We start from the raw sequence: 22,331 nt of genomic DNA, 5'->3' as shown, positions 1-22,331 counted from the left end.
CAATATGGTTATAATGACAGGCTTCTGTTTCTTTGGGGGAGTTCTCACATTAAATCTATGATTTAATTTATCTCCTTGAAGCTTTATTGCATTCTGGTGTGTGGACTTCGTATGTGTGGATCCTATGGGATCTGTGAGTCTTTTGGAACCAGTTTTGCTGACAGAGGACCCCTTCAAAACAAAAGGGGGTTTGCAGAGGTTGTCCATGCTTATCAAACAGCCCTTTAAAAATTCTTGGATCTCCCAAACTAAGAACTTACCCCTACTATTATTTCTCCAATGACAAAATGTACCCTTTCATCTATAGGATCAGAATCAGGCTCTTAATTAGGAGAGGGCAGATGGGAAGATCAGCTTCCCTTCTCCAAACACCCACCAGTTAAGTTCTGGCAGACCTCAACTGCTGGCAATATTTTATTATACATGAAACAAGCACATTTCTGCTGTTTATTGGATTTCACAAAAAAAAAAAAAAACACTTGGGAAAGAAATCCTACAAGCATTTCATTCTCAGCTACATCTCTTTCACATATACTATCTAGATTTCTGTGCTTGTCACTTAATGTTTCTTTCAATGAAAAATATTCACTTCTTTATGGCAAGAAAGTAAAATGGAAAACAAGTTGACATAATCAAAACCTGTTCTGTTAATGGGCAACTTCATGCCCTTTTATTAGCATAGGCACTACTCCCATTGATACTGCTATGCACTGTGTTTATTGAAGAACTTAAGTATCAGAGTTCCTCAAAGGATTTCTCATCTTCCCTTTTTTTAAAAAAAAGAAAAACCATAAAATATTGAATTGTTATGACTGTGGACTTTGCAGAAGAGACTCTAGAACTAGAGGCTTTTTATGAAAATCTGAACATAAGATAGACATCCCAGGCTTTAGCTGTATTTGAAGTTGTGCTCTCAGTGCCTATGTGTGGCTGTGTGGGGAGACCAGTGGAGGCAGGTGGAAGTGGGGTCCCACTCCAGAGTGAACCCACCAGCACCAGCCAGAGCATCTTTCTAGTTCATCCTCAACAATATCCTCCCTATTTTAAGTACAACGCTATAAAAAATGCACTGACAAACAGCAGAAGTACAATAAGAAGTCCTGGTTTCTCCATTCAGATGGTCCCTCCTTGAAGGGGCAATGCATTACACTAGATTTCTGTTTCATGAAGCAGCAAAAATGGGACAGCAGCAAAAAAATATTTTGAGTTTAAATTTGTATCTGGTTCTGTTTTTCCTTTGGTTGGATGATTTCTTATCTAGAACAAGTTGTTTTCAACTGGGAAATAATTTTAATCTGACACACTCAGCATTTTAAAGACTAAGCAGCTCTTTTGCTTCTTAGAAGGGAGAAAAATTCAACACAGAGAGTATAAAACTAGTACAAGTAGAATCAGAATCTGATGTCAAGCTTAATCATAAAATATATTACAGAAATTAAGTTATTTTATAAGTTTGTATTGTTTGGGGAAAAAGTTTGGCAGCTTTTCAAAACTAAAAGTTAAGAGATTACAAGGTAAACAAAGCAAGCGTCTGGAGGAATTGATCCAGGTAGGAAGTACCTTGGCACTTGTGTAGTATTGACAAAGTGGCTTGTCACATTTGCATCAAACTATCCCTGTTTTCCATAAATGATTCACTTTTTTAAGCTTGGTTACCCTTGTCTGGCTTATAGAAATGTCAGCATACAGGGTAGGGGTAGGCTTAGTTCATTCCAAGCCTCTTCTGTGACAATGCTTTAGATACCAAAACAGTGTAATAGGTTTTTGTAATCAAATGGGATGACATGAGAATATGTGTTTTCCTGCCACTTTTAAATAACAAATACTATGGCTCTACTTCTGATTTCAGCAGACAGTTGAAATGCCTGGAGGATGTCAGAGGGAAACACTGCTTTAACAAGATATGCTCAGACAGCTGCTCCTTGCAGGCAACACTTTGTTTCCTCCGAGCTTCTGCTGATGCACTAGACCACTCTGACCAGGGAAGTATTGCTCCACAGTTTAATCTCAAAATATGAGTAGGTTGAAAGGTACAACCTCATCACCTCTGGATTCCCAAAGATGAACAATTTGGGAAATTACCTGATAAAATCCTCCTTTATTTTATTTCTTACTGCCTCTTCAGCCTACAGTTTTTATGTGCATCTGACAGCCAACTTTGACCTGTGCCTTACTTTCCCTCTGAAAATTTAGTAGTAAAAAATTGAGGATCTTAACATTAGAAAAAGGTCAGGGTTTGATATCAACACAATACTGAGACTCTCTCATATTTACTTTAAGCTGTAGGTGATGGTGACTATAGCATCACAAAGTACTTCATAGATGGGACCAGCATTTCTGGTTCAGGAGGACAAAGAAATTAGCAAAGCAGGAGATATGGTACAAAACATAGGGTTAAGAAAGAACAGAACTGGAAGCAACACATCACACCATGTGAGACACAGAACCCACTTTGGTTAATGACCAGAATAAGCAAAACACTTCTTTCCTAGCAAAAATAGATGGTTAGTCAGTGGGCTGATGGTAACATCAAGGGTTTCACTCTTCTGTATGACTGACAGGGCATGGAAAACCCTAATCTGCAGTCATTACCTTCCCTAGATGACTAGAAAGATCAGACAGTAGCTGGAAGAGTAAACTGGTATGTTTTCATCAGTGAGATCAGAAAAGACCTTTGGAGAGAGTTTAAATAAAATGTACTCATTGGCATGAGATACTCAAACTGTCTCTTGAAGTATTTTCTGACCCATTTACTAGAAGCATTCGATGGAGACCCAGGAATTAAATCTTCTTGCAGGCAATCCCCACTAAATCCATCCTTAAACTGCAACTGGAGTTTAATCTTTTTTTAAAAAAAAATATTTTTTAAAAAAAGTAAAATTGTAATTTAAAAATGCAGATAATGAACACATTAGTTGATCTTTGTGGAAGATTGGTGCATACTGTCATCCCAGATGCTGGGACTACTTAAGAGGTTTTTGTGGAGGCTTTTTCAGCCAGTGACTTGCTGAAAAACATGTATCAGAATTGTAAACCATCCTTTCAGCTCCCGAATGACACGGTTTTCTCATTGTCTCGAATAAGCAAAGGCTAAACACACACCAGAGCCTAACTCCGAGCATCAGATCTAGTGGTCTTTCAGAGGTTGATGTGGTCATTTATGAGGCCAGTGATCCGACAGGGCTTTCTAACCATGCCAGCATTTCCAGGTATAACTGCTGTATTACCATAAGCGATGTTCAAGCTCAGCGCAGTTATGCTGCAGCTGGTGGGGAGTGGGGAGGCACCCCCTGCTCCTGACCGCAGCAGTGCCACCCATCAGCACTTGGCCTGGCAATGGGGTATAGGCATCAACATCTGCCTGGTTCTGCTCCTCCCATGCAGACCTCGGGCTGTCCTCAGCCTAAACAAGTACTTTAAGTGCTATATAAACATAGATGCTGTGTCATGTGTTGGACATAAATATCTCCCTGCTCTTTCTATATTTTTCTGGATTTAAATAAGGTATGCAGTGTGTTGCAGCTCCATTTGCTTTACTGGCAGATAGCTTGGCATCCATGACTTCCAGTATTTCTACAGCTCCACTCTTTTGATGCAAATCGTCCTCCAAAACACTGGAGTCCTGTCTTTAAATCTTCACTGGGTAGCATGCAACAATCCCAAGCTGTCTTTAACTTTGCCTCTGAGCTCTGCACAATCAGTCACCACTATAAAGTGTCAGATGTCATAAAGGGAAGCACTAAGATTATCACAGGTAAGTGCAAACATAGATATTACCAGCACAGGTGGCTCTCCTAACACTGAGCACGGTTATATACAACTCATGCATACCTTGGAGCATTAATCCTGCAAACACTCAAATGCATATCTTTGCTCTTGTGTATAAATGTTTGTAAGGCTGGGCTTTGGCTGATCAGCAAGTGGCCTGTCTGTGTATCAGCTGCAAATAGTGGTCTGCATTCTGCTTTTAATTTAGCTAATTTAATTTTTTTAAGTTTAATCTTAAAATTTGAATGGTTTGTAAAAGACCTCATTCACACTGATTAGAAGTGAGAAATTAGTTTTAAAAAGAAGCACAATAACTTGCTGTTGCATGGGAAACAGGACCTAAGCCTGCAAGATACAGAGTGAATTTACTTGCAGTAAGTCAGTAGGTGTTCAGCAGTTCTCTCAGGATCTAAGTATGTTTCTAAATAGCTTGGCCTGCCCTATCAGTCCCCCTCATAAACTGACTAAGCTGTGAAATAAAAAAGACAAAGTTCTATTTATCTCACTGGAAAACACGGGTTGTATTTTCTGCCATTTAAAGCCAAAGGGTCAGAGAGGGAGTTATCTGCAGTGACATGAGCTGAAATATGACTGAGACAATATAAAGATGGAAAACACAACATACCTTGCCAATTATGTGCCATAGCTAACATTACTTTACATCTCTCTATAGAGGTCATAACTCATAACTAGGAAAAACGAAGAACAGAACTCATCTTCTGCCTACTTTGGGGGGTGCCTCCTCCTTTCTTCCAGGTTATTTATTTTTATCCTTCTTTAACCTAGCATGTGTGATTAATAAAAATGGTAGCTTAAAAAAAATCATTGAAGTATCCCCCTCCTATTTTGCTTCCCCCTTCTGTGATGGTTCAAAGTTTTGAGGGGTTTGGTGCCTTAAAATATTGTACTGATTTGAAATGAAAACATCAGTTCCCTTATAAATTGGCAGCGTATTCTTTGCAAAGATTAGTACCAATAAATAATATGAGTTGCTTTAAGAGGCATTTGAGACTTTGGGGGATTTAGTCACCGCCCACTTTCACAAGTTTGTTTCATCAACAGGTGAAATTCTTGGAGAGGAAATGTCAAGTATAGTGACCATTTTTCAAAAATACCCTCTTTAAACTTATAAAGTTAATACTCAAACCATGCACATTACAAAAATCATAGCTGGTATTTTGGAGTTCAAACAAGAGTTTCCCCTTTTCAGATGGCTCTGATCCCTCCACACCACTGCCTTACTTTAGAAAACCCCATGTACTGACCTTGCAATAGGAGATAGCTCTCCTACCTTTCTAAAGAAATGTAGTATTTTTGTTTCTCTGAAACATGTACTCACAAGACACATCTGAAGGCAGGTATGAAAACCTTCTGATGGGAATTCCAATTGTAGTGACCTTGGGGCAATGTTTTATCTTACTGTGACAGTCCCTGCTGAGAAAGATTGATTTTAGGCATAAAGCAGCATGCTAGGTTTTAGATGTTCAGGACATATTTCAGCCTGGACGCTGTTTTGCTTGCAAATAACTGTTCTCATACAAGATACTGCATTAAAAAAAACCTGCTTGTAAAGGCTGGAAACAGCATCAAAATGGAAATCCTGACCCTCCTTGAGTAGATAGCAAGAGTCCTGTTAATTAGAGCAATATTTCTTTTCTGTATATCTCATGGGTTTCATAACACTGCTGGTTCAGAAAACAGAGTATTTATCAATCTTTCTTCTAAATATTGACCACACTGAATAGTGCAGCAACACTTAGAACCTAGTTTCCCACAGACTTGTGCAGGTAATCTTCCATGCAATATAAAAAACAGGAAACATTTTCATTATATCTACCAATAATTGTTTACTTGGTCTGTTATTTTGTAATTCAAAGAATCAGACTTTAAAACCTGACATGAGAGACTACAACAGTATTTAAAATCAAAATGCTCTAGAAAATGATTGAAGATGGAATCCTTTCTTGCATACACCAGTATCAGGATGTTTTCAAAAGTGTTTTTCTTCAACATGGTGACAAAATGAAGTTCTACTCTATTGTTTTTCTTTCAGATCTACCAGACCAGATAGATAGGAGAATGAGCTAGATCTTGCTCTTTTCTGCATGCTAGCAAAAGAAATAGTTCCTGATAGTTACTGAATAAGCTAGTTAAGAGTTCTGCTTGTAGGATAGTTGTCATTTGTTTCAATAGGCATGAGGAGCAACACCCCCTCTTCCTTTATGTTGTTGAAGCTATAGAAGAAAAGTTTCTTTTAAGATATGGAAAATAATTCACTGCTAATTTCAGTCCAGTGAGTGGTGTAGAGCTCACAGCGTACTGTATGAAGGAAAGTTAACAGCCTCTTTGGTTTTAATGTGTGCATTTGGGTACCTCTGTAATATCCCTGAGTCAAAGGCACTGTGTACAACATACGTAGGTGCTGGCTTGTCCTGCTATGCTCGAAAGTTTTAAGTCTACATGGATTCTTGTTTTGATTTCAGCTTTTCTTATTCACATGAGTAATGTCAGGTGGGTGAAGGTATTAACGTGATTATACTGAAACATCTTTCAGTCTATAAAAAAAAAACAAGAAATGGGTGAATTTCTGTAAGACCAGGTTGAAGACTTGGTTGAAACCAGTTTTGCTGTAATGCTGTTCAGGGACCACCATATATCTTCATAGCCCTTGTCTGATTCCCTCCATCCTCTCCCATGCAAGGTCCATGACAGCTTCCTCAAGGCTGTAGTGCTTTTCTTTTCATAGATCTGCACTGAAATAAGTTCCTACTTTGCTGTGTCACCATCAAACAGTTTGTATTATTTTCACTTGGAAAGTCTTATTTAATAGTGGCAGTGCTGCTCAGTTACAACAAAGGACGTAATTTTGTGGTTTTGCCCTATGATACCAATATGGTGCTGTCCTCTAGATACCATGAAAAAAGCATGTATAACCTAAGACAACTGAGATAGTTACACCTTGGCTTGTGATTATCACAAACAGCAAAATTACTGTTCACAAGGTTGCAGGCTGCAAAATGGACTGCTTGGGCACCTGCTGAATGGCCATCACCATAGCACCTGCTCTTTCTGTGATCCATCAGAGCCCAAATCTGTTTTCCAGATTCTGTTAGAGGCATCCCTGGTTGCTCAGATGTTTAGGCTTGAACCACATTTCACCTGAAGAGAGGTGGCCAAGGCGGTTTTGGCCTATCCTGCTTTAAAACCTTGACTTCAGCTGTAGCTGTCTTTGGGAACAGAACTGCTGACCACTGTAACAGATACATTTGTTTTAAAAAATGTCCATAATTGCAGCATTGCATCATCTCAATGGTTATTTTAAAAATTCTCTTTGTGACTTTACATTATTAATAGGGTGTCTACAGAACTGTCTAGGAAAAAAAATCCTCGTGTTGGTCTTGATTATGACTTTTATCATTTCCTGTCATAACTGGACCAAGTCCTCAGCTGGAGTAAACTGACATCACTTTTACCCTGTTATTTCTCTTAATGTTATTGGCACTGTTGTCACGATAAGGTATCCACAGTATGTCAGTAGGGAAGAATATCTCTTTTGAAGGACAAACTAGATAAAATGACTCAAGAAATGGAGAGTATATGCTGTATACCGGTTGGAAGCATGCTATAACAAGCTGGAAACTCGAGTCTGTAGTCACAAATACACCAGCCATGCCTCCATGGATGAATTTATATGGTTGCTAACTGTAACTCTACAACTAAATTAGAACTGGAAGACAGATTATATGTGAATTTGTGAAAATGCAGATGCATACATGCTACAGATTAGAACAAAATAATTTTGTTTGCTGCTTTCCTTCTACAGGCTTCAAAGTGTCACCAATGCTGGTATCCCTGTTGTCTTTTTAAAAATAGGAAAAGAAGAACACAGAGAAGAGTGCCAAGGTCCCTCAGCCACACAATGGCAGAGCCACAAGGAGAACTTAGGCCTCCTGAATCACCCTGCAGTGTCAACATGAGAATTTAAATAATTTGGGTACATTTGCATAACATTTATAAAACAGATTACCCAATAAAGATGAAAGTAACGAAACCTGGTTTTGAAGAGACTTAGCTTGGTGTGCCATCAAAATCATGGGTTGGGAAATGGTTCACAAGAATCTGTGGTATCCAGGGGAACTTATCTGTATGGACTAACACGCGCAAATCCTATTAGCATAAGAGTTACTTAAGCACATCCTTCCAAATTGATATTAGACTTTGCTCGCTGCATGTGCTCAGCAGTGCAGTAGCAAGGCAAGCCACATCACTGTCAGTCTGAAGTCATATCCTAATCATAGAGCAAGTACATCAGTGCCGCTCCAGAGGCAGAGTGAAGCCCTCTAACAGAGAAAGCAAAATGAGGTCACATGTGGCTTGCTGACTTTATTGCAAGTGGCAAGACAAAGGTGCCCCACATACTCCTGAAGTAATAACTATAAGGACGCAATTGGTTGAGAAATATAATCAGTCTTCAAATGCTAAAAAAGTTACTAATGTATTAGTTGCTGTTTGAATGGTATTTTGTAATACACACTATGTCAAAGGATTGAGAACCTAGAGCTGTGGCTGCTAATTTAAAAAGTTTCAAGGGTACAGTATCTTTGCCCTAATGTTAACCTGGATTGTTAGTGTGCAGTCTTACACAGGAACCTTAAAATACATCTTATAGGGTATATGGTCCTTCATAGCACATATATCTCTCTCTTTCCTGTTTAAGGTAGAGCACACAGGCCTGATCTCCTCCTGCTTCTGGGCATCAAATTAGATTTATGGCTTTACGGTACACAGGTTTTATCCTTTTAACCAGAACAAAATATTAGCCTTTATTTCTCTGAGCGGTGAGCTAGAGAACACCCCAACACAGAGATCTTAGTGAAAGAGAGAGAAATGTAGGAAACATGCTTTTTCTTTATAGCTGTAGAAAGAAGAGCTGTGTCAGATATTCTAGGTTTCTATACATGCTGATAGGGAAGAAGCAGAAGAACAAGGAGAAAACCTGAGCCAGAGTGGTTATAATATTTCATGGTGTTTGAAGGCCTGAATATTTTTATCCTTGAGACACCATGCATGCCTTGTGTGCAAGTAAAATTGCAGATTTCAAACCTGTGTGATTTTTATCAGTTTATTTTCAAATGTAAATGTATAACCTGTTTAAATGTGAAGTTTTGGGTTATTCTTTAAATAAGCTTTATAATTTGGATGCTATTTGACACTTGACTGTGTTCTGAAACCAACAATGAATTTGCTCTATCTATCTTAGCTTCATAATGGATAGATAGAACATATTAGGAGTTATCACCTCAAAGACAGATCAAAGTCTACTTCCTTTAATATTGACTTTCTTTAAAAGTACCTAAATATAAACTGCTAGCTAAATAATTCAATTTTGGGAGGGGGGGAGGAACTAAGTGCATGTTTATACAGCAGACCACAATAACTCCACAGTTTTATGATTTGTTGGAGAAGAAGAAATCCTTCTCACATTTTCTGTTTAAGGAAATGTTACTCTTAGACTAAATGAGCCCAAACCTGTCAGCCATCCAAATGGACTCTTCACTAACATAAGTGGCAAACACTTGCATGGATCACTGACAGGAACAGCTCAGCTCAAGGAATAGAAACAATGAGCTAATCTGAAAAAATGGTCCATTTTCAGATGTTTCACAATGCCGTGCAGGGTGGGTTTTACATTCCCTACTTGACTCACTCTGTTTGATTATCAAAAGTGTTGAAAGATCAGTAACTTACATGGGGCTTTCAAATTTAGTCATCTTGTTCTCTTTCTGTTCTTTTCTTAAACATGTCTGAGTTTTGGAAAATATGCATGCACCTATGTGATAAAATATATGCTTTGTTAATGCCAGGCATTGTCAGGAGTTCCCAAGCAGAATGACAATGCTGTATCTCTGCATTTTGTGAGAACACAAGAAATGAGGTACTAGGGCCATATCCTGCCATTTGTCCATATATAACTAAATAGTGCCCGGAGACAGGCCAGGCCAGGCCAGAGGGTTTCCCAGTAAGCTAGAAGCCAGGCACAGCTGCTGTACGACTGCTCAGGGCTCTTCTAGCTTCTGTCCTCAGGCACTTCTGTTCTTACAAAACCTACGTGGTTTGTATCATGCTAAGCATTGTTTGACTGATTTTCTGGGGTTTTGTACCTACATGTGAGATGGGAAGGAGGCAGAAAGACCTCAAAGCTGGAAACCACAGGTCCTGACTTTAACTTCTGGATGTGGAATGCCATATTGTGAGTGATTAGCTTTCAGTGATGGCTCTAAAAATGGCTATACCTGTACTTGGAAAAGACATTTCATTGCTCTTTGTATTTGAAGTGCTGTGCAATCAACAGACATTGAGTAAGCTCCACTACTATATATTTTGCCATCCAGAGGTATGAGAGTTTTAACCTCAGCTCTGTTTCCCCAGCTATTTGTGTTTGTCAATATTACTGCTGTTTTAGTTAAGAATTTTGAAGCATTTTGTACTGTTGCAATAATTGGGGGGAAAAAAAAAAAAGGGAAACTGGAAATGGGATCTTCTGCCTGTGGATTGGAAGAGTTTTTGCAAATGCCCTAACATCCCAAACCAGAACAAACCCTTTCTTTCTGGTGGGAGAGAGGACACTGGATAGAGTTTATGTGGTAGAAATCTCTTGTAATGAGACTGATTGCTGGACCTTAGTCCCAGCAGGTAGAAACATGAGGCCAGTATCACTGGTGAGGTGCCCGCACCCCAGAAGTATAATTCTAACCCCGCTCAGCACGCAGTCTCTGACAACTACCTTTAATCAGAATTAAACACCTTTTTCTCCTCCTTAAGGATGCTGTCCTGTGCACACCAGTGGAAAACCATTCAGAAAGCATTTGTGAGTGCAGGGCAGTGAAATACTGTGGTGGAAGATAACACATGTGGAAATGCTCTCCTGAACTGCAGCAAGGGCCATGGCAGGTGCCCTGCTGGGAGGAAGCACAGAACTCCATCACATCGGTAACAACAGCCACAGCATCCCTGTGAATGCACTCCAGGCGATGGTCCTGTCCTGGCTGGCACAAGCTGAGTGAGCTAGCTGGTCTCTCCCAACACCAACAGCCATGCCCCATGACTCTCCCCATGTGCCCCCCTTTTGGTCTCATGCGGTGGGAGCTGGTCATTAGACAGCAGAAAGGCAACGTACCCACTTTCAGCTCCTTCCCGAAGACGGTCCTCTCTCCCAGGGCAGAGCAGTTCCAGCGCCCGTTGCGAAACTGGAACTGGCACTCGTTGATGCCCATCTGGGACCCTTCCCCGATGACGATAATAGCGTCGGGCCTGCTCTGGCAGATCGCCCGCTGCCGGGGGGCAAGACCCGGGATCTTGTTACAGATGATGCTGGCTCCCAGGGCCACCACAGAGGAAAAACCCCTGCAACAACAAGACACCAGGGCTGGCAAAGGGGAGGCTCGTCCCAGTGGCGGACGCAGCACCCTGCCACCTTCCCGCACCATGGGACCCAGCTCTGGCAGGTGTCCCCGGAAAGTACCCGCCTTTCCCCCTCGCTGTTGCTTCCCTCTCCCTCTCTCCGAAGCCAAAGCAGAGATAAGGAACACGTGGGCTTCTGCCAAAACGGGACCCAACTTCCTCATTCGTAAATTAAAGGGCATGCATCAGTGTTGCGTGCCCGGGCCACGCACAGGCAGCGGACTGGGAGGGTTTTTTCCCTCTCACGACGAACAGTTAAAGGGCGGGAAGCAGAGATAACCTGCGCTCTCTGCCCCTCCGCCTCCGGGCGCACCTGGCCGGGCCAAGCCAGGGATGCTGCGGGACCGGGGAGCCACCGCCCTCCCGCTCCCCTCCCGTGCCGCCGGTGGCCTCTCCCCGGCCCGCAGCAGCGGGGCATTTCCCCGCTGGGTAGCCGAGGCCGGCCCCGAGCTGCGGGGAGCGGCGGGAGCCGGACGGGGCGAGGCGGGTGCGGCACCCCGGTGACGAAGACAGCAGGTCAGGGAGGAGGAGGACCGGGTGCCCTCCCCGGTCCCCCTCACCCCGGCGGCAGGGACCGCCGCCCGGCCCTCTGCGGCTCCGCACATCGCCGGGACCGCCACCTCGCCCCGCGGCGGGCTGCGACCCCCGGGGTATCGCAAAGGCGCGGGGGCTCTACCTGTCTTCTAAGAAATAATAGTAACCGTGATCACCACCATAATTTTTTTTTTTTTTGAGACTTCCCGAGTTAAATAGTAACAGGTCTGGGCAGGTTAGGCTGAGAGCGAGAGAGAGCGCAATTGTTATAAAAGAAAGAGAAGAAAAAAAAGAAAAGTTACTCACCCGATCTTGATGTACACAATCCCTAGGCTCAGGAAGATGTGGAAGATCCAGCGCCTTGTTTTCCTGTTCATATTCCTTGCTTGCCGTGTCTCAGACCAACATATGAAACGATGCCTGTCGCGCTCCGGGCCCGGGGCCGGTGTGGCGGTGCCGCTGCGGGTCAGGGCAGCTCGGCCGAGAGGGGCAGCCCCCGCCGCACCCCGCACCGCCCCGGCGAGCCCCCGCGGGCACTCACCATGTCCCTCGCCTAGGGCTCCGCGCTCTACCTCTGCCCCTCTCTTTTTCCCCCCCTGTATCCCGGATTTGTATGCCTGTCACACGTAGCGCTTTATTGCTGGCAACGTACGGGCTGCGGGATCCTCTTGAGAGCCGGCGGCTCCGGGCGCTCCCCCCAGGTTCAATGCTAACTATCTCCCTCTCTCCCCCCTCTTTTTTTTTTTTTTTTCTTTTTTTCCTTTCTTTCCCTGCCTTTCTCTCTTCTTCAGCTACTTGGGCGTGTTCTCCAAAGGAGGGAGTTGTCCAGCCGGGGGGTGGAGGGAGGGGGGAAGAAAGGTGGGGGAGGTGGTAAGAAGGGTAACAAGAAATGGCAGACAGATCACCTGCCTGCACGGAGGCTCATAGCGATCCTCCTCGGGCGGAGAACGCGGCTCCCACTGCGGGCACGGCCCGGGGGACAGCGGCGGGGACTGCGGGGAGTGTCACCGGGGGTTGCCCCCGGGGTTGGCCCCAGCCCGCCGGGCGGCATGGGGCCGCCGCGCTCGGCCCACGCCCCGCGCTGCTCCGCGCCGGGGGGACGGCGGACACGCCGGAGCTGAAGTTTTGACTCCACGATAGCCGCCCGTTCGCCAGGGCTGCTGAGCACCTGGGGCTGGTTTTATGCCTTTGCTCCGGCCCCGACGCTCCTCCCCTGGCTCTGCCTCCCCGTGTGTAACGTGCTGCTGTTACTCCCGGTTTCCGAGCCAAAATGAACCGGCGCGGCGGGGCGAGCGAACGGGCATCCCCGGGAGCACCTCTCCGTCCCGCAGCGGGGCGGGGCGGGTCGGGCGGTACCGACGGGTACGGAGGGGCGGCCGTCCCCCGGCAGCCGACGGGCAAAGAAAAAGCCCCGCTTTGCCCAAACGCCCACCGCCCGTGGACCTGCCGTGCCCCCTCCGCTTTTTTTTTTCTCCTTTTTTTTTTTTTTTTGTTTGTTTTTTTTTTCCGAGCGATCCTTCCAGTGACAGAGAGACCGGGAGGCCGGGCCGCTGGCAGCTAGGGGTCCCACATCAGGTGGGATTTAGCCGCGCCGGGTGGGACCCCGCGGGAGGAGCCGGTTGCCGGGATGCTCTGCAGGGCCTCCCTCCTGCGGGGGCCCGGCCGAGAGGAGAATATCGGCTCCTCGTTGTGGGAATTTACGCGGATATGGTGACTATTTTATTATCCACTTAAAATATTTCAAACAGGGAGGTTACCTAAATGATAACAGGGGTGTGGTGCGGGAATTGTTCTGCTGATAGCGTTTTTCTGAAAACAAAACAAAAACCCAGCGAAAGGCCCTCAGGACCCGTCCTCGGAAGCCGGGTTGAAGCTCCTTTCGCGGGGCAGCGGGCGGAGCAGAGCGGCGGCCCGATCCCACCGGCGCTCCCGCACGGCCCCGCCGAGGCTTCCGCACGGCCGCGACGCCCCCCTCGTCCGCCCGCCCGCCACGGGACCTGCGAGCGGGGGTGCCAGCGCCGCCAAATCTGTCCCCGCCGAGTGCCCGGGGCAGGGAGGGGGCTCCCGCCCGCCCCCACCACTCAGTGTGTCCCGGTGCAGCAGGTACTCCCACGTCACCTTCCCGACCGGCCGCCGCTGGCCGGGACCTCTTTCACGGCCCCAGACCCTGCGGGGAGAAGGGAATGAAATTTAGGGTGTGGGTGGTGCGAAGCAACCCCGGCCCGCGGGCAGCGCCCGGCCCGCCGCTGCTGCCCGCAAACCTTTGTCAGGGCGACACCTGGCGGGCGCGGCGGGGCAGCGGCGGGCAGCAGTCGTGGGCAGAGCCGGCAGCCCCCGGCACCTGAAGGGCGTTTAGGGGCGCTGGGAGTAACTGCCCCGACTCTTTTGCAGCTTCAGGTGGAATAAAGCGGGCGCCCAGCCCTGGGCACCCAGCGCCGGACACAAACCTGTGGGTCAGAGCATGCTACGCATGAATATTAGGCAACATACATTCATGAGGATTAAACTCAAGGCTTACGGCATATCTTCTTTGGGTGGGTGGGAAAATCCCCCAGAAAATGAAAATGCCATTAAGAGATAGGCAGAAAGGCATTATTCCAATTTGCATTTGACTATCACCTCCTCAGGTCAGCAAGGACCGTACCGTGTTGACGCTAACAGCGAGCCCTGCCCCAGCCACGGCGCTGGGACAGGCACCCCGTGCTGCGGACCGGCACCAGTGCAGGCTGTGCGGGGGGAAGCAGTGGGGACAAGTGTGTAACAACCAGAGGGTTTTGGAGAACGGCCGTACCCTGCACACAACACACTCCCGCAGCAAATACATACAGAGATGATCACCTAGATTCTGTGAGGTATGTAGGCCAGGGGTTTAGGCAAGGTGGGATGGTCCTGCATGAAGTAGCAGCACAATAGAAGTTTTATCAGTTCTATAAGGAAAAGTGGATGTACCCAGTGCACTGTCCTCGTTGCACATCAGGCAGAAGTTCCCGAAGTGTCAGAACATGCCCATCATTGCAGGCAGTCACCAAAGCATGTATTTTGCCTGTGCAGATTTGTGAATGAAGGTTTTTAATTTTTTTGCTCCATATATAGCTCCATATAATGACATCCTGATCACCCCTTGGGCTCCTAAGGGCTAGGGCAAGCCAAAAAAACCACCAAAATACTGCAGGTGAGCGTTAGAGCTGCTGCTGAAGAAGGCTCAGGGACACAGGGTGGAGGTGGGGTTTGTTGGGTTTTTTGTTGCTCTTAGGACAATTGGTCATATTAATTCAATAGTCCTTGAGCAGAAATGGGCACAAACGGTCCCAGGAGTCTCATCCTGAAACTAAACCTGTTTTCCAAAAAAACCAAATCTACCCCAAAGCAGACATCTAAACACTAAAACAACCAGGAGGTCTTTTTAAACTTTCTTCAGAGTTTCAGTCTGTGTTCTTCTCTGTGATGATCTGGCACATAAAACATGGTCAGGGAGTTCTTTAGGCTTTATTTTTGCTATTATTTTGTTTCTGATGCTGAAGCTAGAAGTGTTTTGTCTAATTCAACCTCAGCAAGTCAGCTGTTTAACACAGTACAGGGCTATGGGATAGGTCAAGGCTGAGCACATTGTTGTCTTAGGGTTCAGTAAGAGCAGAAAATGGCAAAGCCTCCTCAGAAAATGAAGATAAATAATTTACTTGGATAATCAATTACTTTCTCTTACTCTGTTCCTAAAAAAACCTGTGACCCGGGTATATGTGTGTGTGTATATGCATGCGTGCGCATGTGAAGCATACATAAAATAACATTCCTGTGCAGATTACAGAAGGGCCGTTTGTCTTGTTTCGTTAAGTTTCTCAAAGATTTTAATCTCTGAAATACTGTGGACCTTAAATGGTCCTTCCAACCATGTGGTCTTTCTAGTAGTCTATAGTAACTAATCTTGACCTACCACCTGTTCTACAGTACATATATATACAGCTTCCTTTTTTACATTGTAACTTTATTACTTTCTAATCACTGCATAATAAAATCAATATGAGGCATTACGATAAATTATTGTATTTCTCTTAACAGAGTACAGCAATAAGTTATAGACAAATCAGTAAATTAACACAAAACTTGGAATAACGGTTAGAAAAGTAGGAATCAGGAAACAGCCTGTGGCAATAGAAATGAACTCGAAACCATGTTCTTAAAAGAGTTAAAAAGAAATCCCAGAGCTCCTGGTTCACAAGAAGATGTCTGCAGGTGAAAATCCAGCTCTCTGGATTGTTCAGTTGGAAGAACTCTGCGGTGTCTTTCAGGAACTTAGGAGGCAGCTTTTGCTACTCCATGAAGTGTGGTTGTCTGCATCATCAGAAAGTAGCACGCCTGTTCCAAACACCTTCATTTGACTCTACAAGAGAGAGAGTCCAAGGCAGGTTGGGAAAGTCAGGCTCACCCTGCTTCTGCGGAACACTCCCCAGTGTGTGATCAGCAGCCCTTCGAGCAGACTTTGGGCAGCCTGGCCAGACCAGGGTGTGGCTCTTGCTGGGTGTAGGCTGGCAGACAGACCAGGATGTCCAGCTGGTTGTTCAGAGCAGAGCTCTGAGGATCAAAGCAGGTCAGGGTGAGGTGGAGGGTCTCTGCAGGCCTGAAATTACAGGTCCTGCATACAAGCCTTGAATGCATATCCTGGGAGAGAGCAGTCACCCCACCTCAATGCCCAGCCTGCAGGCAAGCAGACATTGCATTTCACCCACAGTGGAAGCTGAGAAACCTTGACAGGCTGTTTCATACCAGGCTATGGCAGAAGCAGCGTTGGTGCATGGCAGTTTCTGACTTGTAGCTCCCTCTGAGCCACTGGGCTCTCCTGTCTCTCCTGAGCCTCAAACAGAGCGAATGGTTTTATTCCAGATATGATCTGTTTGCTCTCACCTTTTACTACCCATTTCTTTATTTAGCAGCAACAACTTTCTTCTGAACAAAGACTAGGCCCAAGCTACACCCCTGAGCCATCCATCACTTGTTGCCACAATGGTGTTTCCATTGTTAATTGTTTGTCAGGGTTGCTTTTTGGGGTTAGGCAGTACAATGATTTAGTACACTAGCTAATCAGCTTTGAAAATGTATTCTCAAAATAAATTAGATCAAAAAATGAAGCCCAAAAAGCCTGTTGGTCTCAATACAATCCTTCTGGATTCCCTCACAAAACTGCAACTGGATCCACTAATTCCCTCTAGTTAAAAAGTTTTGCTGCTGCTCCTGGTCTCTGCATGATGTGGGTTAGTGAAGCTAAGTAAGGAAGTTTGCACAATGCCTGTCTGCTCAGTGTGTGGTTCTGGTCAAGGTTATTAATGTCTCATTTTTCATAAACATAAAGAAATAAAAGAAACATATGCACATAAAATGAAAAAGGAAGGTTTTCTGTCTTTTTTTTTTTTTTAAGATGGCCTCTGATAACACAAATTCGCAAGGGAGAATGTGGTTAAAAGCCCATTTTGTAACTACAGCCTAGATGCACATACCATCAATACTCCAGCTCTGGCTCCCTTTTATCAGGTTAATCATAGCTGCACTGTTTTGTTGCCAAAACATCTCCTGTAGAAGTCAGATTGGAAAGTCCTTTCAGTAGCAAAAACATGAGGTTAATATAACCAATCTTCCTGTATCAAGACTTTCCAACCTCCTAAAAGTGTGTTTAAAAAAAACAGAATAAATAAATAACATTCACAAAACCAGTTAATTTCCTGGGCTCTTCTTGGTCTGCTCCCACAATATATGATATCATCAGCAACCACAGTAACTTCTCAGTTTACAGATGTATTCATGGGACTGCAAAATGAGCAATAAATAGCTTGCTGCAGAGTTTCTCTCTGCGAGGAGTAAATTACATAAGGAGCTGCAGTAGGCCAGAGCTCTGGAAGGGTGAGAGCTGCCTTCCCTGCCTGGCTAGGCTGACTGCATTGCTGGACCAGAGTGGGTTTCCAGAGTAAGTAAGTCTTGTCTGGTTTTGAACACTTGTTGCAATATAAAGGTGACACGTGCCTTGCTGTGAGCGATGATCTTGCAATCAATTGACTTGGTGATGTAAACAGATGTCTGGCAAGCTCAGGACAGGGGTCTGAGAAATACAGAGGAGGTTTGTACCCTTTCAGAGGGAAGCTCAGATCCCCAGGTCCCACTGATGTATGCTCCAGCTGAGCCCATCCAAGCCAGGCAGATGGTGACCTCAGCAGTTAATACAAGCCAACAGACAAAGGTTGTTTATGCAAGCACACGTATCTGGGAGCTAATTACCTGCAGCTTCATCTAGTTAGTAACTGATGGGCTCAGAGTGTTATAGGAGCTAGGTGAGGCTAGAGATGGATGACTAGAAGATTTAGGGTAAGGAAAGAGTTGTTCTGTTTGGGTGATTTATGAGTCCTTAGTGACTTGGAAGATGTAGCTATTATGCTAATCTGGTGCAGAGCCATGTCTGTGTGTGAGTACCCAGGTAGGCATTTCTCTGCTGTAGCCCCTAACACATCTATTGGTTTTTGAAGTAGGGCACAGCCTGAGGAGCTCCTGAAAGCGAGGTCTGTGAGTCCAGGGTTTCTCTGGTTTCAGGTTTGCTCAGGCTTCTTAATCTAAGTAGAGATGAAGCTGCTCAAAGCCTGAACTGGTGAACTCTGTCCAGCCCTGTTTCTGGGGAAAGCTGTAGGTTTTGGGCCTCAGAGTTGAGGAAAACATGTGAAGAAATGATCATCAATTCTATTGAGTGTTAAAAGCCCACATGCAGGAGAACCTGGAGGTTGTGTGCTGTTTTGAAAATGCCTTGATCTTTTTTCTGTGCCAGCTCAAGGACTAGGTAACTCGCTGCTGCTGTACTTTGCATGGTTTCCCATGTTCCTCTAGGCACGTACATGCATGCACTGGGTCTGGTGTTGGGGCTTTATCATAAAATGTGATCTGGTGTAAGGCTGCCTACAGTTGCAGCTTGTGCCCCTCTTGGTACCATCTCAACTGCTTGGAGTTTGGACCCTGCGCTGGCTCCTCGTACCAGAGAAGCAGCTAGTGATTAATATACATGAAGTAAATTGTTCTCTCAAACTATAATCCTTAACATCAATGGTAGAATCAGAGCAACGGACCTGTTTTTGTGAGTCATTTTGAGCTAAGCACGTGAATCCCCCTGATCTGCATCTCCCATTCCCTCAAAAAATGTGCAAGTGTCACCAAGTGCCCATTGCACGTCACACAGAGACCTCCAATTCTACAATGGCTCATTTTTTTCTCTTTTTACCTTTTGTCCTCAGATAGGTATAAAAGCGATTATTTGTTCACAGAGATGATGCTCATCCAGGCTTTTGGGTTTTTTCCCCACAGTTTCTTCAGGTCACTTCTGATTCAACCACGTAACAAGTTACTCATTACAAACACTCTGGGGAATATTTTGCATTTGCAAAAAATAATATTCCTCACTTACCAAAACATGTACTTAGGCAAATACTGGTTTTGCCTTTTTTTTTTTAAAGAAGCAGCAAGCTGACATTTCCTTTTCCCATTTATTAATGGACACAGGGGTGAAAAGATGAACTGTGAAAGCACATTTTTTTGTTGCCAAGGGAAGGTCTTAAACAGCATGGATCTGATCCAGCAGATACGATAGCTTTCCAGGCAGTGTGAGAACTGGAGAGCTACAGATGTTGTTAAATGAAGGTATTTCAAAAATAATCAATTTCTCCCCAGATCTACAAAGAGGTAGAGTAGCAATAGCCCACATGGAGATGAAAGAGATGGGTTGCAAAGCTAGATGTCAAACATGCATCTCTATTAGCCGGGGCCAGCTGGTGTTGAATATAGGGGTCCTGATGGTGTATCTTTTGGTGACAAAATCTGCTGGATATCCATGACTTGCCACAGAATATGCTGAACTCTGACAGTTGCTCACAGCACTGGGGCTGTGAGTGAGGAGAAGGATGAAGCAGAGCTGTGCTTGACACCAGTCACTGCAAAAGTAATATGAGCTCTTTATTGGACAAATTGACTGCAAGTATGGTGCTGTGCAAAGCAGATAGCATGTGTGGCTGGGTGGAGAGCAGCAGCGTGGACAACAAGGGTGTTGCCTATTCCCTGAATGTGTGCAGGGCGGAGTCACAAAATTGTGTATGGGAAGGGGTAACAAATAGCATGAGGAAATCATGTGGAGATCAGGGGAAGCAAGCTCATGTTCATGGCAGGAAGGAGAGAAAGGGTGGAGAAAGTGGAATGATGGGGAGGAAGGCACAGAAAGATGCAGGTTTATGTTTTGTTCTGATGAAGATTGACCTTGGACTAACACATATTTACAAATCTGACAATCAGCAGAAGAAATTTTGATACTATTGTTACTATTGATGAGATTAATACCACTACAATTATAGCTATAGTTAAAACAATAGAACTCAAACCCTACCTTTTTACAAAATGAAACTTCCCTTTTTTTGTCTCTATGCAAAGACTTGAGATGTACTTTTACAAGGCTGAAGTCAAGGTGTCACTATAAATGCATTTTATGTCAAGATGCAAGGCAAAATAGGCTTCCATTTAATATTTAATTTAACTGATCTGTCAAAAATACGTTTGTGGAAAATGTTTGACTAAGCTAATTCATGTTTTTGGAAAGGTGGTTTGTACAGACACTTAAAGCACATCTGTTTACCATGGGCCTGGTAATATCTTCAGAGTGATCCATGCAGCCCTCCAGTTACACATCTCCAAATGGTAATTGTGGAGTAAATAAATTAAAGGTATCAAAACGTAAACTGTTGGGCATTTAATGACATAGAAGGCAATGTGATTGAGTCGTAGCATGTACTTTGTACAGTTGAGATGTAATGTAGGGGCAAATCGGTTCCAGGCCACAAGGGCTAGGGGTTGTATGGGGGGTCCAGGCCATGGTTTTGGTGGTTTGTGCATTGTTCTGGCCTTGCTAACTTCAGCAGAACTTGCTGCCTTAAGACAGATGAACAGACTCAGCATCAGGAAGCCCAAGTTTCTTTGTGCTGCATTAGCAATGTTGCCCTGCCCTCCCACTGCACTCCCATGTGGCCATTCAGATGTCACCAAGACCAGAGCTAGAGGTAGGGTCACCCCTCTGATGGCCAGGTGGGACACTCAGCTTCTTAATTACCAAGTTGCTGTTTTTTCTATTAAGCTTCCTGTGTTGGGCCAAGACTGCCATATAGTCACAGATGATAAGCAAAATATTTGGTGTTTTCTCTCTGAGGTAGGAATGACTTCCAGACATAACCTTTAATGTGCGGTTCAGGATAAAATGGCTTTCCAGCTGTGTTCTTGCTGGTCTGATTCAAGTGAGTGCTCTTGTTAGTAAGGGTGTTGCTGTGCTGCTTGTCAGAAGGGCAAGCCTGCAAAGACACCACTGAGTTCACCCTTTACTGGAGTATTCCTGGGAAGCACCTGGGAGCCATGGCCAGGATGTGTGTAAGTGCATACACAAACTCTTTAGACATCTCAGAAGTGTATGCTCTTGTGAAATTATTTTCTTGTGGACCAGAGAGTAATGGCCATTTGAAAGGTGTCAGCATTGTTCTTGAACCGAGCTAGGTCACAGAGTGAAAGGATCCCTGGGAGGATTTGTATATATGATAAAGGATGAGAAGATTGATAATTCAAACAACTACAGATTGTTGTGTTTTGCAAGTCAGGGCTTCTTGATAGTGATATAGACCTATTAATTCAGCAGGCTTCTTTTCTACATGATCATCTACAAATGCAGAAGTAAAAAGGCCCCTTCCTCAAAAAAACATAATTGTTTGAGTAGAAGATGAGTGCAAGGCAAGAGAGTAAAAAGGAAACCGTGTTCATCAGTATGATGAGCAGCCACTGTGGCTGTAGGAAAAGAGTGAAGTGCTTTTGCAAGTATTCACAGGGAGCTGTAAGAGGGATTTCAGCACCCAGAAAGAAGACACTTCCTTGGAAATATGATAGTGAGGAATAAAGACCATTGTAGCAGACCAGCCATAGAGCAGCTTCTTAGTAGTAGTATATCACAAAGGGCCTTGAAAGCAAAGTCAAGTGACTTATGCTTGATGCTAAAGAGGAGGTGACAGAAAAGGGATGCACAAGCAGGTGTGTATGCCAAAATGCCAGTGAGGAAACTAACTCTGCTGCAGTGTTGCTTTGCTCACAGCAATATCAGAGTAGACTGGTAGTCTTATCAAGGTGTCAGACAGTGGGAGTTCAGCCGAGGGGATCTTTGGGAATGGCTGTCAGTCCTTAGGACCCTATGCAGAAAACCTTTGAGAGAATTAAACCTCATTTGGAGGAAAGGATTCATAAACTGGGCATTAGAAGAGAGATCAGAGAGATGTGGCGACTGACTCACATAGTTATACTGTCATTAATGAAGGAAAGTGGGGTTATATGGAGGCATGGGCAGGAGCTTTGCTTTAGGCAGGAAGAGCCTGAGTTCAAAGCAGATCTAAATACAAGTTGACCTTACAGAAAGGTACTAAGAATTTTTATTTGGATAGGAGGGACAAGTATGGAGTTGAGCAGTAAAACAGGAGGTATCTTTGCAGAAGTGGTTATTGAGTTTGTCTGCGGAGATGAGTTTGGGTGTT

The 22,331-nt window shown here is 44.6% G+C and overlaps 1 protein-coding gene across 1 annotated transcript in view; it reads right to left on the bottom strand.

The window, feature by feature from the left end:
- Window positions 1–13,488, bottom strand: part of WNT7A (Wnt family member 7A) — a 40,634-nt gene extending 27,146 nt beyond the window's left edge. Inside the window, exons 1-2 of the mRNA XM_064454291.1 lie at window positions 12,070–13,488; window positions 10,946–11,172 (exon numbers count right to left, since the gene is read on the bottom strand). Of these exons, the coding sequence (XP_064310361.1) occupies window positions 10,946–11,172; window positions 12,070–12,140 (298 nt within the window). The 5' untranslated portion in view covers window positions 12,141–13,488. The remainder of the gene's footprint in view (window positions 1–10,945; window positions 11,173–12,069) is intronic.
- Window positions 13,489–22,331: the final 8,843 nt, after the last annotated feature.

This window comes from Phalacrocorax carbo, chromosome 6 (genome assembly GCF_963921805.1).
Source record: "Phalacrocorax carbo chromosome 6, bPhaCar2.1, whole genome shotgun sequence".
NCBI lineage: Eukaryota > Metazoa > Chordata > Aves > Suliformes > Phalacrocoracidae > Phalacrocorax > Phalacrocorax carbo.
The sequence above is the reverse complement of the archived record's forward strand: the minus strand, read 5'-3'. Positions and strand labels throughout refer to the sequence as shown.